The following is a 16999-nucleotide window of genomic DNA, read 5'->3' as shown; positions in this document are numbered from 1 at the left end:
AAGCGATATCATGGATCGTTTAGGCGATCGTGCACCTGGGCATATATTGATTCTGCCCATCACATAATCGCTTAATCGACCAAGTGAAAAAGAGAAGAATCGCTTAAGCGATATCACGGATCGCTTAGGCGATCATGCACCTGGGCAGATATTGATTCTGCCTCGGACTTGATCGTTTAAGCGACAAAGGGTTTTTCATAAAGGATCACTTAAGTGATATCATGGATCGTTTAGGCGATCGTGCACCTGGGCAGATATTGATTCTGCCCATCATATGATCGGTTAAGCGATCTACGATCGCTTAATTGACCAAGTGAAAAAGAGAAGAATTGCTTAAGCGATATCACGGATCACTTAGGCGATCATGCACCTGGACAGTTATTGATTTTGCCTCGGACTTGATCGCTTAAGCGACACTTTGTAAAAGCAAAGAATCAGTTAAGCGAGACCCTAAATCACTTAGGCGATCGTGCATTTGACAGATTGATTCTGCATTGGACTTGATCGCTTAAGTTTGAATGACTAATCAACATATTGTTTGTGCAAATGGTTCTGCAAAGTTACAACTCCGTACATAAAATTAAATTATCTACACTTATAATATTACTATTGGCAATAAAGTATTATTTATTGAACGAATCGTACGGAGCTGTAACTTTGCAAAACCATTTGCACAAACAATCTATTGATTAGTCATTCAAACTTCGTTTACTCTTTAAAATAACAACTCTTTTAAAATCAGACTGAGAAGAATCTCAAAAGAGTGTAATATTTATCAATACTCTACAAATTTCACCGTCTTCTTCTTTATCCATATCTCAACTCTGAAGCCATTTTCTTGCTCGAACTCTTAAGATATAGGGTGTACGATTCGTTAAGTTGACCATGACCGTTATTATATTTTAATTAAACTTATAGTTCTTTTACGTCTATATTAAACATATATGGTATAGAATGTTTACGTCTCTATTAAACATATGTCCATACACTTGGAAAAGAAATATTTAAGTAAATTACCCTTATCACTTAAGCAATCCCGTCTATTTAGCCTTGGTCACTTAAGAAGGTTACAACAGTTGTGCTGAAAACCTTATTGTGATAACATGAGCCATTGTTCATAGTCAAAAATTTTTTGAAAAATTCTGGCACTCTCTTGGTCTACAGAGTGCAGAGCATATGGTTACACAGTTCAATTTTATACGATTATTATATTTTTTATATATTACTTTCTTGTCAAGAACTAACAAAAATTATAGAATAACAATACATGTTTCAGAGTGATATCTCGCATCGCTTAAGCGATCATGCCTAATTTCCTTTGTACTGTACAATAATCATTCTCAAATTTAAGGCTAGAGATTTGGGTGGAAGAGAACTAGATAACCATGGAAGCTTTGTGAACATATCTTCTTCTTCTTTCTTTAGAACATAAAGGGTGCGTTTGGTTGAATATTCTTATTCATATTCCCAAAATATTTGTTTGTTTAATTATTTAAGAAATATTAGTATTTTTTAATTAATTTTAGAACCCTTAAGTTAATTTAAATACCCCTTGAAAAAAGTTTAAAAATTAACAAAAATACCCCCACCTACCCAAACTTGCTAGATTGTAGCCGGAATCTGTCACAACGGCCTACAAACGACTGAAACTGGCCGGTAATTCATCCATGTGGCCTTTTCCGGCCAGATCCACAGTGGATCTGGCCGTCATTGACGGTCAAAGAAATGATCGTTGTTGACGGTCAACAACAGCCAAATCTGGGCTTTTGCGACCGTCGACGGCTAGATCTAGTCGGATCTGGCCTTTTCGGGCCAAATCCATGGTCGATCTAGCCGGAAAAGGCCATATCGATGCCCTACCCGCCAGATCTGACCGGTCTGCATCGTAACACTCTTTTCTGGCAAGATTCCGGCGGTGGTGGCCAGAATCTGGCACTGTGGGTAGTAGGGGTATTTTTGTTAATTTTTAAACTTTTTTTCTAGGGGTATTTAATGAAATTAATAAACTTAAGGGGGTCTAAAATTAATTAAAAAAATATACTAATATTTCATAAATAATTAAACAAAGAAATATTTTGGGAATATGGATAGGAATATTCAACCAAACGCGCCCTTTATGTTATGAAGAAAGAAGAAGAAGATATGTTCACTAAGCTTCCATGGTTATCTAGTTCACTAAGCATGATCGCTTAAGCGATGCGAGATATCACTTAAGCAAATCATGGCTTATGTATATAGGATCGCTTAACCGATATATAACATCGCTTAAGCGATCCTGTATTTGACAATGATTATTCTACAAAAGGAAATTCGCTTGATCGCTTAAACGATTTAATGTCTCACTTAACATTGAAAGATCTATTGTTACTCTAATTTTTTTTTTATTAGTTCTTGGCAAGAAAGTAATATATAAAAAATATAATAATAATATAAAATTGAACCGGTAACCATATGCTCTGCACTCTGTAGACCAAGAGAGTGCCAGAATTTTTCAAAAACTTTTTGATTATGAACAATAGCTCCTGTTATCACAATAAGGTTTTCAGCACAACTGTTGTAACCTTCTTAAGTGACCAAGGTTAAATAGACGGGATTGCTTAAGTGATTAAGGGTAATTTACTTAAATATTTCTTTTCCAAGTGTATGGACATATGTTTAATATAGACGTAAACATTCTACACCATATATGTTTAATATAGACGTAAAAAAACTATATGTTTAACTAAAATATAATAATGGTCATGTTCTACTGAACGAATCATACACCCAATCTGTTTAATATAGACGTAAACATTCTACACCATATATGTTTAATATAGACGTAAAAGAACCATAAGTTTAATTAAAATATAATAACGGTCATGGTCAACTAAACGAATCGTACACCCTCTATCTTAAGAGTTCGAACAAGAAAATGGCTTCAGAGTTGAGATATGGATAAAGAAGAAGATGGTGAAATTTGTAGAGCATTGATAAATATTACACTCTTTTGAGATTCTTCTCAGTCTGATTTTAAAAGAGTTGTTATTTTAAAGAGTAAACGAAGTTTGAATGACTAATCAACAGATTGTTTGTGCAAATGGTTTTGCAAAGTTATAGCTCCGTATGATTCGTTCAATAAATAATACACCCTATATGTTTAATATAGACATAAACATTCTACACCATATATGTTTGATATAGACGTACAAGAACTATATATTTAATTAAAATATAATAAAGGTCATGGTTAACTGAACGAATCGTACACCCTATATGTTTAATACAGACGTAAACATTCTACACCATATATGTTTAATATACACGTAAAAGAACTATATGTTTAATTAAAATATAATAACGGTCATATTCCACTGAAAACGAATAGTACACATTATATGTTTAAGATAACGTTAATCGCTTAACCGATCTTGTCAAATACAATCAAAAAAATTCGAAAACACAGGATCGCTTAAGCGATTTCTTTTATCGCTTAAGCAATCATGTGTATTTAGACTTAGTCGCTTAAGAGATTTGGTGGTATTTATGATATCTCTTAACTGATTCTAACATTTTACTCTTGGTCGCTTAAGTGATTTAGGATCCTTTAAGAGATCATGCCAAGGTAGAATCAACATCTGCCCAGATCTAAGATCACTTAAGCGATCATTTGTATCGCTTAAATGATTCATTACTTTTACTCTTGGTCACTTAAGCAATTTAGGATCGCTTAAGCGATCATGTCCGAGGCAGAATCAACATCTGCCCAGATCTAAGATCGCTTAAGCGATAAAATTTATCGTTTAAGCGTTTCATTGCTTTTACTCTTGGTCGCATAAACGATTTACGATCACTTAAGCGATCATGTCCGAGGCAGAATCAACATCTGCCCAGATCTAAGATCGTTTAAGCGATAATTTATATCTCTTAAGCGATTCATTGCTTTTACTCTTGATTGCTTAAGCGATTTACGATCGCTTAAGCGATCATGTCCAAGGCAGAATCAACATTTGCCTAGATCTAAGAGCTTAAACAATTCATTGCTTTTACTCTTGGTTGCTTAAGCAATTTGCGCGCTTAAGTAATCATGTCCAAGGCAGAATCAACATTTGCCCAGATCTAAGTTCACTTAAGTGATCATTTGTATCTCTTAAGCGATTCAATTCTTTTACTCTTGGTTGCTTAAGTGATTGTAAATCGCTTAAGCGATCTTGTCCGAGGTAGAATCAGCATCTGCCCAGATCTATGATCACTTAAGTGATCGTTTGTATCGCTTAAGCGATTATTCACTGTTACTCATGATCGCTTAAGCGATTACTAGAAAACTCTGGTCGCTTAAGCGATCATAGACAAAACAGATTTTTCTGACTTTTCTCCTCAATTATGTAATAATCTCTCTTTCTAGGGCTAATTTGTAAATTACTGTGATTGTGATACATTTCGACCTCACTCATTTTCCTCCAAAATCCGAAAAGAATAAGCAGCAAAATTAAGTAATTTATATTAAGCTAATTCATCACAAATCAAAATATAAGAGACATCAATGTAATTGAAATTTTAAACTTAAAATCATCCATAATAGTGCCAAAACACAATAAATCATAAGACATTTAACTCCAATTCTGATTGTAATAAAATTTCCTCCACCTAGACAATTGCAAAGAAAAACCCAATTCCAAGTACCATTTTTCCTCTCATTTCCCTTCCATACATTCTCATTTCCCTCCTGTGACAGCCCAAGCCACTTTGAGAAGTTTTCGAATTCTGTATAATCACTGTCTAAGATCATTGTTTGGTACCATGCCTTGCCAGCAGCCTTGATTGCAGATGCCGCCACTTTGAGAAGTTTTCGAATTATGTATAATCACTGTCTGAGATCATTGTTTGGTACCATGCCTTGCCAACAGCCTTGATTGTAGATGCCTCATCCTGGCCACCAGCCTTGATTGCAGATGCCTTGCCGGTAACCTACTCTGACAGCCCAAGCCAGTTTGAGAAGTTCCATCTCATTGTTTGCCAGCAACCTGCAAAATTATCCGGCACGCCTACAGCCACGTCAACTTTTCTAAATAAAAAAAAAATCAAAAAAGTTTTCAAGGCCAATTTGTTAAATGGAAACTTGGGATGTCCGGGGAGTAAAATTCTCTCTCTTCACGAACCCAAGTTATGGAGTGCAAGATTGAAAAGTTCACTGAGTTCGTCCATCTATTTCGGTAAAGCTCTGTATAAGCATGACACCTGTAGCATCAGCACCACAACCCAAGTATCAACATCAACATCACATAAACTACAAAATTCAAAGTCCAAGTTCCATACCTTTTGATTGGGTTGTGGTCACTCAAAACGGATCCATTTCCCCATGGAAGCACTCAACAGCCCAGCGCTCCCGACAGTTGCTCATTGTTTCGTCATTCAAGCCGTCCATCAGGGTGTTGGTCATGTCGAACTGAAATTTCAGGGCATATACCCTATAATCAGTACTACAATAGGAAAAAGACATTAGCATTCGAATCAGCTTATAGAACAATTGAATTATGTAAGTTAGTTTTATACAAAATTTATATATCTTGACTCATTTATTGGGATGAGAGAGCGGTTGAGTGGCCACTTTTCGGTCAGTACTTGATCATCGAAGTGCTTAAACATCCTACTGTCGAGTAACAGCTGCGGGAACAATATGGACAGTGGCTCCAACTCGATCTCCAACTGCTTGTCTCGACAAATAATTGGGTTGCAGTCAAGGATCTTTAGCAACCCCTCCTCTAGAAGCGCGATGATTGCTATCCAGTGCATATCCTTGATGTTCATGATATGGTAGACTCTTTTAACCTTTGCCCAACTGTGGCCATATTTGGGCCTTTCCCCCCGTACATACTGCATCATCCTGTCATCAAACTTAAAATCATCAGGGATGAAGTCCAAGTCTTTTGTGTCCAATCTTTTTCGCTTGGCTCCTTTTGCTACACCTTTATCAATGACCTTTTTCATTAAACTACGATATGTCATTACTAGTGTTTGGCCAAAGGCCACATCGGTGATGGCACAATCGAGATACAATAGATCACTATTACTGGTCTGTCGTAGCCTCATTAGTGTTAATACCTCATCGATGTGCTGCATCAAATAAAAACATGATAAATATACAATAGCTCATGGAAAACATAAACAAAAATAAGGAAAATTAAGCGAAAATAACTCACCGAGTCGTCAAGCCACCTGCCTATCGTCAAAATCTGTTCAAACTAGTCCCAAGGATAATCCCCGATCTTACAGTTTACATGAGCATCACTTCCAAATTCATTGTAATAGACATAGAAGATTTTTTTCTTTTCCTCCTCTATTGGCCTATACAAATCGACCTTTGACTCCATTTTCGCTTGCACATTTCTTTCCCCTTCCTCCATTTGTATATCCCCGCTTCCTTTGCCTTTTGCCTCACCCTCCTCCATTATCACTGCCCCACTTCCTCCAGCAACCTCCTTAACGTCCTCCATTTTTGCTTCTTCCTCAATTTGTTTCTTCATTTTCATCTTCTTTCCATGTGTTACTACGGTGGAAGGCGATTTGACAAACTTGCTCTTTCGGCTCTTTCTTTTCAGCCCAGGTTGCACTTCAACTGCCTTCAATACTCCACCAACTTCCTCCTCCACCCTACCGACTTTCTCTGCCACCTTATCCACTTTCTCCTCCACCATTTTTATCCGCTCTTCCATCTTGTCAAACCTCTCATAAACGGCTGTTGTAAAACTCTCAAACAGACCGTTTATAAGGTCAACCACCTCATTCTCCCGACCCCAACGCCTCGACAAAGCGAAACTTGTTGTACCAGTTTGCTGAGGTATATGAACCTCTTCCTTCCTCTCCTCCTCCTCCTCCCTCCCGCCGATTGGAGCTTCATCATCCTCGGCGTCAATCACATTCTTAAGTAGTGGCCCTACAACTGCCCTCACATGCGTGACCCCTTCTGGGTCCCGCATTAGACAGTCTATCCCTTCATCGCTTTCGTCCTCCAATGGTTGGAAAGATTTGACATAATGCTTTTCCGCTTCACCCCTAGTAGCTGTGAGAAAGGGACGGACGACTCCTTGCAATAATAAACAAAATCAATCAGATTTAAGCGGCATTTTAAAGCAACTGCATATTCAAAAGCTTAATCCTTTAATCTTACCCGAGATGCTTCAATTTCAATGTCTATTTAGTCGTAATCCCAATGGGTACACTTCTCGACGTGCCACCGCAACATCCTAGGAAATTTCCATCACACATCTGAAGTCTTTATCCCCCTCGCCTTAGCGAAGACAGGGACGGCCTCATTCATCCAAGCCTATATTGTAAAAAAAAGTCCATATCATAATTTAAACACATATATTACAAAAAATATGACAAAAAGCTATTAATATTTACTTGTAGTGCCCATGAGAAGCCAACCAAATTGTATGTGCTAAGTCTATTCTTCCCAGCCCATTGGGAGTGCTTAAAGGCCATGTCTTTTACTTGTAGGGAGTCCATGGTTCGCTTAAAATGATACCTATCCCCACGGATAAGCATTAAAGAAGTTCAAATTGCTTGCAAACATCGCCCAATCAATATCAACGGCTTTTGTTAAGTCACCAGCCATTAGGATCGAATGTAAGAACAATACCAAACACAGTTTGAACTTCTCTGAATCGGTTAACTGAACTGCTTCTATCCTCTGCTCTAAATCGTGTCCCGTAATAGATGCTTGCCCCTGCAAAACCTTGTTAGCCCACCTTATGGCTGCCTTACTCTCTTTTATTCTTTTTTCCTCATTCGCATCTGGCAATTCCCCACATCTTAAGCTTATCACCAAGGCATATTCTATCATCCCAAAACGTAGTGGCTTTCAATCCACCATGAACTACATTTCTTGTTTTTTTTTTGCTTTTTACTGAGTGCAGCAACATATAATGCACTCCTTGCCCCTAGAACGCCTTTTTCCTATATAAAAAAAATGGCCGAAACAAGTCTCTTTGAATCGGTATCACCATTCCTCACTCCATTTAAAATCCCCTTTATTCTCTTAAAAACTTCCCAACTCGACCTGATTGTCACCCTTACAGGGAAGTACTGTACCTTATTGCTTACAATGTCCAACCCATAGTCTTTACAGTTTACGGTCCGCAAACTCTGAACAATCGATATAAACAAAATATCAGTAAAAAAAAAAAAAAAAAAAAAAAGAAACCAAAACAACTAATAGGCTGCCAACATACTTTGTTAACAAAGAAAAAGTATCATACAATCAATTTAGAAATTACCTTTGTAAAGAGAGATTATTACATAATTCATGAGAAATTACCTTTGTGGTCGTTTAAGCGATTTCGGATCCCTTAAGAGATCTTGATTCTGCCTCGTACAAGATCTCTTAAGCGATCTGAAATCGCTTAAGCGACCAAGAGTAAAAGCGATGAATCGCTTAAGTGATCTTAGATCTGGGCAGATGATTCTACCTCGGACAAGATCGCTTAAGCAATCTGGAATCGCTTAAGCGACCAAGAGTAAAGATGAATCGCTTAAGCGATACAAAAGATCGCTTAAGCAATCTTAGATCTGGGCAGATGATTCTGCCTCGGAAAAGATCGCTCAAGTGACCAAGAGTAAAAGCGATGAATCACTTAAGCGATCTTAGATCTGGGCAGATGTTGATTTTGCCTCGGACAGGATCGCTTAAACGACCATGAGTAAAAGCCATGAATCACTTAAGTGATACAAAAGATCGCTTAAGCAACAGTACAGAGCAAAGGGATGTTATTACGACTTGCATATATTTCTTCCTACCGATATATGAATTTACTGAATTCAAAAACTTAATTGCACTGTCTTATTTCATCACAGGATCAAAATGACCTCTGATTAATCCACCTATCAATAGTTCAATACACAATGAAAAGCTTTTAATCATTCAAATTCCACAAGTGGTTTTTCATCCATAAGCAGTACACGAGAAGTACACCATCACATATCTAAACTAGTAGCATCACTGACATGAAGCATGTCGACACCATAGCCATGCACCAAACAAAGGCTAAGCAATATAGAATTGGTATGGCGAACTAAAATACAATACAGTACCAGAACTCCCAAAACAAATGCATACCCTTTCTTCGCCGGCCTCCTCCTCGCCTGAATTCTCACCGGCCTCCTCCTCGCCTGAATTCTCGCCAGCCTCCTCCTCTTCAGAACCGTTTTGCGATTCTTCTCTCTGTTGTTGTGTCGCCGTCGTCTTCTCTGCCTGTGGACCACCTTCACTGATCGGATGATCCACCAGAGTAGCCATTGAACTGCTTGCGCCACCAGAATCTAGGATTCGAAGTGACATTGGGTTTTTCCTCCTCATTGTGAATGTCAGCCATGGTTTTAAGAAAGGAAGCTTTAGGATTGAATTTGGTGTGAAAAATTGCAGTTTCGATTGTGAATGTGGACTGTATCGCCGGAAATCGCAGAGATTCCGTTTAGGGTTCAAGAAATCGATTTTATGATTGAATATGGTGTGAAAATTTGCAGTTTTGATTGTGAATGTGAACTGCATAGCTGGAAATCGCAGAGATTCCGTTTAGGGTTCAGGAAATCGATTTTTGCCTAATCAGTTTCAATTAAGCGATTTGAATGGGTGGGGCTCATTTTTAAATTTCAAATTTTAAAAAACTTTCATTAATTATGATTTTTCCCACATATGTTTTAATCTTTTCATTTTAACCAATTTTACATATTTAATGAATCCTAACTATGCCACGTCAGCTTTTCTAAATTAAAAAAAATAAAAAAATGAAAAAAATTTTCAAGGCCATTTTGTTAAATGGAAACTTGGGATATCCGGAGGGTTAAATTTTCTCAAAAACAATTGATGCGGTAAATAAGAAGGGGATGAAGCATATGCTCGATCAGAAGCACGTTGCGGCGGCCGCTGGCTGCCTGTGCATGTGCATGACAGGATTTTATAGATAAAGTTATCACGACGACAGCGAGAACCACTTCATCTCTTTGCATTACTATTTTATTTAAATTTGATGATGGCCCCCATGATTTTCAATGCCCACTTGACCCATTATATGTTGAAATATAATGTTATAAATTAGTCACTATTTTGACTGTGATTTAATTGGTCTTTCTTCCGACTACATCAAAAATATTTCTTTATGCAAGAAAATACCATTTGGATAAAATTAAGGGTTCACTTTACCCGAGGTTTAATTAAATAATAAAAGCTTCTTTGAGATTTTATAAATAACAAAAATCTTTCTTCTCTTAATAATTATTAGTGCAAAGTTAGAATTTATAATATGATAGGTTTATGAAAATTTATCTAATTGCTCTTTTACCATTTATTTTAACACAAAAAATTAATAATAAAAAGATTTATGTTATTTTTGTAACTACTATATACAGTAGCAGATCCAATAATTTCTTTTAGGGTAGGCCAAAATAAAAATTTATTATACATTACTATTTTTGTCCATTAATATTTTTGTTAGGGTGGGCCAAAATATATAAATTATACATATTAATATAAAAAAAAAAAATTGAGGGTGGGCCATGTGGCTAGATCCGCCACTGACTATATAGTAAGGTTTTAAAACCTTGCTCTGGGTGAAATCTGACAAAATGGTCGAGTCTCGGGTTGATTAGTTGAACCGGTTTAACTTGTCTGTTAAAACTGGTGACATCAGCATGTAAAAAAAGTTTGAAATCTAATAAAAACACCCCTAAAAATTACATATTGGTCTCTATATATTTAAAATCTTGTAAAAACACCCCAATGCAAATCGACGATCGACAACCCATACCAAATATGGCTTGTTTCCGACGTCAACAACACTTCCCATCATCACAAAAACACTCCCCTCAATCTCTTGACCAAAACTCATCTCACCCCACCCCCATTCGCCTCGCCAATTGTTGAAAACAACCAGTTGCTCGTCGATTGTTGTCCTCATTCGCTAGCAAGTTGCTGCGCATTTTTGTGATTTCCGATTGTTTCACCCACCGGAAATTGTCTTCATCGTTACCTTTAGACTCATCGACCTCTCCTCTTCAAAACCCCCAACATCCTACCCACTAATTTTTCATTGGTCTTCATTCTTCTCTCTAGGGTTTTCCATGAATAGTGAAAATTGGCAACCTGACCAGATAAAAGCCCCAGGTCTTGGTTGAATCGGACGGACGAGTCGGGTGAGGTTTTAAAACCTTGCTATATAGTTATACCTAAAAGGATATTATTGTTATTAATCCAAATTAATTCTCCACGCGGCATAGCACCGTACGATAGTAACTGGACGGGAAGCTAAACTGCCGTGCCGGCAATTTTGTAGGTTTGTGATTTTGCGTGGTTTGGTACGCGTATTTACCACGAAGTAGCCGACTTGGATTTTACGACGGCAGCTAAATCCCACGCCCTCCTATAAACGCGTGAATAATATATACATCTAGAAAGCAACGCGCATTCATGATTCTTCCTTTTTTTTGACTTCAAAACAAAGTACCGCCAATGGGCAATATTCCATTCATCGAGCTGTTCCTCTATTAAATAATCAAAAGAATTTACGAAATTTAAATTAAATTAATTTCACCAATATAACGTCCCTCTAGCTCTGCTCTGTTCTCATTCATTTCATAGCGTCAAGGGTTTATTTTCACTTCAGATTGTTAATTCAGTGATGGCTTCTAATGAACCGAAGCAAGGTGGTGGTTTCTTCGCGTCCATCGCCTCCGGTTTGTCGACTTTTGGTTCTGCCATGACCAAATCGGTCAACGGGTACTTTGACTTCAACTTTTTGTGATGTTGTATTTGCTGATTTGATTTAATTATTAAGTATTTTGCCTTATTTATCTTAAAATTTATGTCTTCTGCTTTATGAGATCTGTTTTGTTTTTTTCTTCTTGAATTGCCTGAAGTGTTCTGATCTCGTAATTCCTTCATAATTATGACAGTAATACTAAATTTAACTGATAGATTTATTTTTATAGATCATCTTTTAGTAGTTTGAATTAAACAAGCTCTTTGATTTGGAGCATCTATTGCTAAAATAGGCAGTTGTGTCATGTATAGTCTGTAAATTATCAGTTTTTTCCGGATCTTAGTTTCCTGGTTTCACAGGAGTTGATTAATGCTTTTATAAGGTTTAGCTAGGTTACTGGGATTAGCAGATATACGATAAAATCATGTCACATATATTAATATTAAAATTAACTAAGCATGGTGGAAGTTGAAAAGATGGAAAAGAAAATAAATCTATGAATGACATGATTTTATTGGAGGATCATATGGATGCTTTGGTACGCTGTCCCATCTAATCTTTGAATTCTCTGTTTGTTGAAAGTCAATGCAGTTTTGTGTTAAATTATACTGGTATATGACATTTAGCGTCAAACTGGTTAGATAATTAAACAATAACACAACGTACAGACTTGGATTACTGTGCAGTATCATGACCCTTTTGTGACTTATTCTGACATGCTCACATTTTGGTGGTTTTGTTATTCAGTTTATTGGGTTATGAAGGGCTGGAAGTTATTAATCCAGAAGGAGGCACAGAAGATGCTGAAGAGGAAGCAAAGAAAGGAAGATGGAAGCAAGAGGTGAGAAGTAGATTACATTCTCTTCCTGTTCTATATATATATGTAAAGGGTAAATTTCATTAAGCTTCTCCTCGCGTTGGCCTTATAATAGATTGACTCCTGGTTTAGAAAAATGCTAGAGGCCTCCTTAGTAGGGAATGTTTTAACATATTATGTATTAGAGCTTAGGATCATGGTTTTTTGGATATTGTTTTGAATCAGTACTGTAATCCTTTAGTAATGAAGTTTAGTCTAGTGTGCCATTGTCCGAAGTCAAGCCTCTTGGAATGGATTTGTGATGTGAGCATATTTTACATCAATTGAGATGACAGTATCTTTATGGGACAGGGAAGGGTCAAATGTTGCAAAACTGAATACCATCAAAGAACATTTGTCTGCCCACCAACTAGTACATTTAAGTTTGAGAGTGCTCTATTGTATGTTCAGTTGTTGGTGTTGTAGTATAGTATAATTAATCAAAGAGATGCTTATTCACTTCTTGATGTTTTTGGTTTTCCAGGATCGGGATGGTTACTGGAAGATGATGCAGAACTATATAGGATCTGATGTTCAATCGATGGTGACACTTCCGGTACTTATTTGTGAGCCAAGTACGAACCTTCAGAGAATGGCAGAGGTTTGTGATTTTTGTATTTGGTTTTCATGGCATCTAAGTTCTTATTCTATTTGATGTTTTTCTGCTATGGGATTTTACATATCGTTTGTTGTTTTCTGACAGTTGATGGAGTACTCCAACCTGCTAGATCTGGCTGATAAATGCGAGGATCCTTACATGAGATTGGTGTATTCTTGTAAGAACTGTTTACAATCCCCCTCTATTTCTGTCTCTTTGCATTTCTATTTTTTGTTGTGGGGACTTACAGTTGCTGATTGCAGCATCATGGGCTATATCTATCTACTATGCATACAAACGAGCCTGGAAGCCCTTTAATCCTATTCTTGGTGAAACTTATGAATTGGTTAATCATGGTGGCATTACGTTTATAGCCGAACAAGTGAGTTTAGCAGTCCTATCCTCCCTCTCTCTCTTTCTTTTTGTGTTAATATCTTTGATGGAAACAAGCAATCATTCATTTTTGAGATATATCTTAGGTTTTTAGTGGGAAAACTCATAAAATTTTGAAGAAGCTAGTATTTATGCTCTATCTTTTCATTACTTGCCTGTTTCGACGTTCTTTAATTCATATTTTTCGTTCAGGTTAGTCATCACCCTCCAATGTGTGCTGGACATGCTGAAAATGAGCACTTCACTTATGATGTGACTTCGAAGTTGAGAACTAAATTTTTGGGAAACTCGATTGATATTTATCCAGTTGGAAGGTAAACTGTGAATGCTTTCTCTTGTCTCCGGGGCTTGACTCTTGTTGATATCTTGCACTGTCTCGTAAAAGAAAAGAATTTCTTGATGTTGAAATATCTAATATTGGTATTACAACATGTGAGCTTGATTTTTACTTTTATAAAAGCAAAGTTATAAGTATCTTCTTTGCAAGTACCTTATATTTGATTAAAGGTAGCGCTTAGAACTCTTACAGCATGCCAGCATAACAATTCTTGGATATGGTTGTGAATAATCATTTCCTGCCTCCCTTCTCTAAATTATGGATTTAGGTTTTAAGGTTCTTTAAGTGTCAGCAATTCAGCATATTCTTGAAGAGCTTGCAGAAGTTAAATTCCTATGCATTAGTTTGTGGAAATATAAAACTAAGATCATAATTGCTTTGATGGTTATAAAAGGTTTTGTAATTTTACTCGTAGATTTATCAAATATAGTTTGCGTTAAGGAGGATCTGAGTGGAATTTTTATGAGGTTCTTGTCCTTTTTTGCTTTGCTTTGTATCCTCTGACAGAACCAGAGGGAAGAAGTTTTTCTGTGCAATTGAAACTATCATTAATCAGGATATGCATTTCAGAATTAGTTATGACTTAGAGATGGTCCCAATTTCTTTTGAAATATTTAGTTGTCCTTGTTCCTATATGTTCAATTTGCAAAAACCATTGTTTGTAATCATTGAACTCATGCTAAGCATGATTTTTGTTTACATATTATGATTGATCTGCTAAGTATTTCGGCTTGTAGGATAAGTTTGCATATTGTATATGCATAACTTTTTTTGATAAATCTATTTACAGGACACGTGTAACCCTCAAGAGGGATGGAGTAGTTCTCGAATTGGTGCCCCCTCCCACAAAAGTTAACAACTTAATTTTTGGACGAACTTGGATTGATTCACCAGGGGAGATGATCATGACAAACTTGAACACAGGAGACAAAGCCGTGCTATATTTTCAACCATGTGGCTGGTTTGGGTATTACTTCTTTTCCTCACTTATTTTGTAGTGCATGTTGGTGATTTTAATGATTACTCTGTCTCGGAGACAATCTTTATTTTTTTGGGGGCCATAAGGTAGTATGCAAAATTACAGTAATGCTAGACGTACAAAGAAATCTTTGTGAGATTTCTATACAAAGTGATGTGGTAGAAAATGAATAGAAGAGTGCATACAAAAAGTCAAACTCATCATATTCACTCTTTTATTCATTTTTTGCCACGTCACTATGTATAGGAATCTTTGTAAGATTTCTTTGTACGTGTAATATTACTCGCATAATTAACTAGACACTCTTTTCATCATTGCATGTAGCTTATCAAGCTTGAGTGTATCTTTTCTTAGTTATGTTGCTTCTAAGAATTGTCTTGATGATTTTTTTCCTTACAAGTAGCCATATGTATTTTTTATGGCTGAAATGCTTGACCAGATCATGCAGGTCTTCACATGGAAAGAAAGGACCAATATAAAAGCTCAAATCTTTTTTGTGTTCCCTATATGGTTCAGGGAGAACAGTAGCTGGTTGATACATACAAATGTGTGTTTGAATTGTTATACTTAATTTAACTTGTCATTTGCAGATCTGGTCGTTATGAAGTGGATGGATATGTATATAATGCTGATGAGGAACCCAAGATACTGATGACTGGGAAATGGAATGAGTCAATGAACTACCAACCCTGTGACTTGGACGGGGAACCGCTTCCAGGCACTGAACTAAAGGAGGTTAGTTTTGTTTTTCAAGTTTCTTAGTTTTCTGTACCTTTTTTAGCCATGTAATTGCAAATCACTCAGTTGGAAAAACTTCTGTATGCTTCAATTAATACTAATCTCCAATTTGTTTTTTGGTTGAACCTCCTGATAAAAAGAGCGTGAAGTTTTGAAAATTTTCAACAAACCTTTAAAACCCTCCATACATTCTGTTATTAATTAGTTTGTTGTCTTCTTGTAGGTTTGGAGAGTTGCTGATGCACCAAAAAATGACAAACATCAGTATACATATTTTGCTCACAAGTTAAACAGCTTTGATACTGCTCCTAAGAAGTTGTTGTCGTCGGATTCTCGTTTACGTCCTGATAGGTGTGCACTAGAAACCGGTGACCTCTCAAAAGCTGGTTCAGAAAAGACCAGGTCCTCTCTCTCTCTCTCTCACACACACACACACACACACACACTGACACACTCACTCAGGGGCATGCATGCCTGGTACTGTTCACATATCTTAATTCTTATTTGAAGTTTATTGAGCAAAGAGAGAGCCTAATCTCCTAATATGGCGTTAAAGCTTGTTGTTGATTTGATTTACGACAATGGAGTGCTATTCTGTTTCTAAATACTCAACTAGGCAATGTCTCAACTAAAATATAATCATTTTTTTTTTCTGTGTTTTAGATTGGAAGAGAGGCAGAGAACTGAAAAGAGAACTCGGGAGGCCAAGGGTGATAAGTTTACTCCAAAATGGTTTGACTTTACTGATGAAGTGGCCCCTACGCCTTGGGGTGAATTGGAAGTATACAAGTACAATGGCAAGTATGCTGAACACCGGGCGGCTTTAGATAGTTCAAATAGCGATGAAGAGAGTAGTAACGCCAAGTCAACCGAGTTCAACCCCTGGCAGTATGGAGATTTGGCTGCCGAATGAACAAGTATCTTATAGATTTTCCTGTATGCTATATGTATTTGTTAATTCTTTATCCACTCTTGTTGTGTTAGCTAGTACCAAATTATGACTGATCATTTTAAAGCCTTTTATGCAGTCATGTTTTTGTTCATATTGCATTAAAATGAAGAAGACCCCTCCATTAAGGGGATTCGGCCATTTTTTACAGAAAATAACTCTCTCTCTCTTACAAAAGAAAACACTTTTCTTAAACTTCTTGTACGTCAGTCCGCTTCGCGACCTGACCCACACTAATATCAATACAACTCAGTGGACGTAGGACTTACTACCTTAGCATCCGAACCACTTTAAAAGTCCTCTTTGCATTCATTTCATGGGAGATATCCATTATCACGTGCATTAATTCATCAAAGAGCAAAAACCACGAGACAATTGGTTGGTGCCGAAAACCACCATCAACACAATTTGTCT

The 16999-nt window shown here is 36.8% G+C and overlaps 1 protein-coding gene across 1 annotated transcript; it reads left to right on the top strand.

Annotated features, from left to right (window-relative positions):
• The first annotated feature begins 11347 nt into the window (after positions 1-11347).
• On the top strand, positions 11348-16679 carry LOC116117857 (oxysterol-binding protein-related protein 3A-like). The gene is made up of 10 exons (XM_031403867.1): positions 11348-11752; positions 12483-12576; positions 13076-13192; positions 13295-13367; positions 13453-13571; positions 13775-13896; positions 14710-14886; positions 15489-15633; positions 15860-16038; positions 16300-16679. The coding sequence occupies exons 1-10, from the start codon at positions 11655-11657 to the stop codon at positions 16547-16549; spliced, it is 1374 nt and encodes a 457-aa protein (XP_031259727.1). The 5' UTR covers positions 11348-11654; the 3' UTR covers positions 16550-16679.
• Positions 16680-16999: the final 320 nt, after the last annotated feature.

Source organism: Pistacia vera, unplaced genomic scaffold (genome assembly GCF_008641045.1).
Source record: "Pistacia vera cultivar Batoury unplaced genomic scaffold, PisVer_v2 Contig824, whole genome shotgun sequence".
Lineage (NCBI taxonomy): Eukaryota > Viridiplantae > Streptophyta > Magnoliopsida > Sapindales > Anacardiaceae > Pistacia > Pistacia vera.
This window is presented reverse-complemented; position numbering and strand designations above follow the sequence as displayed.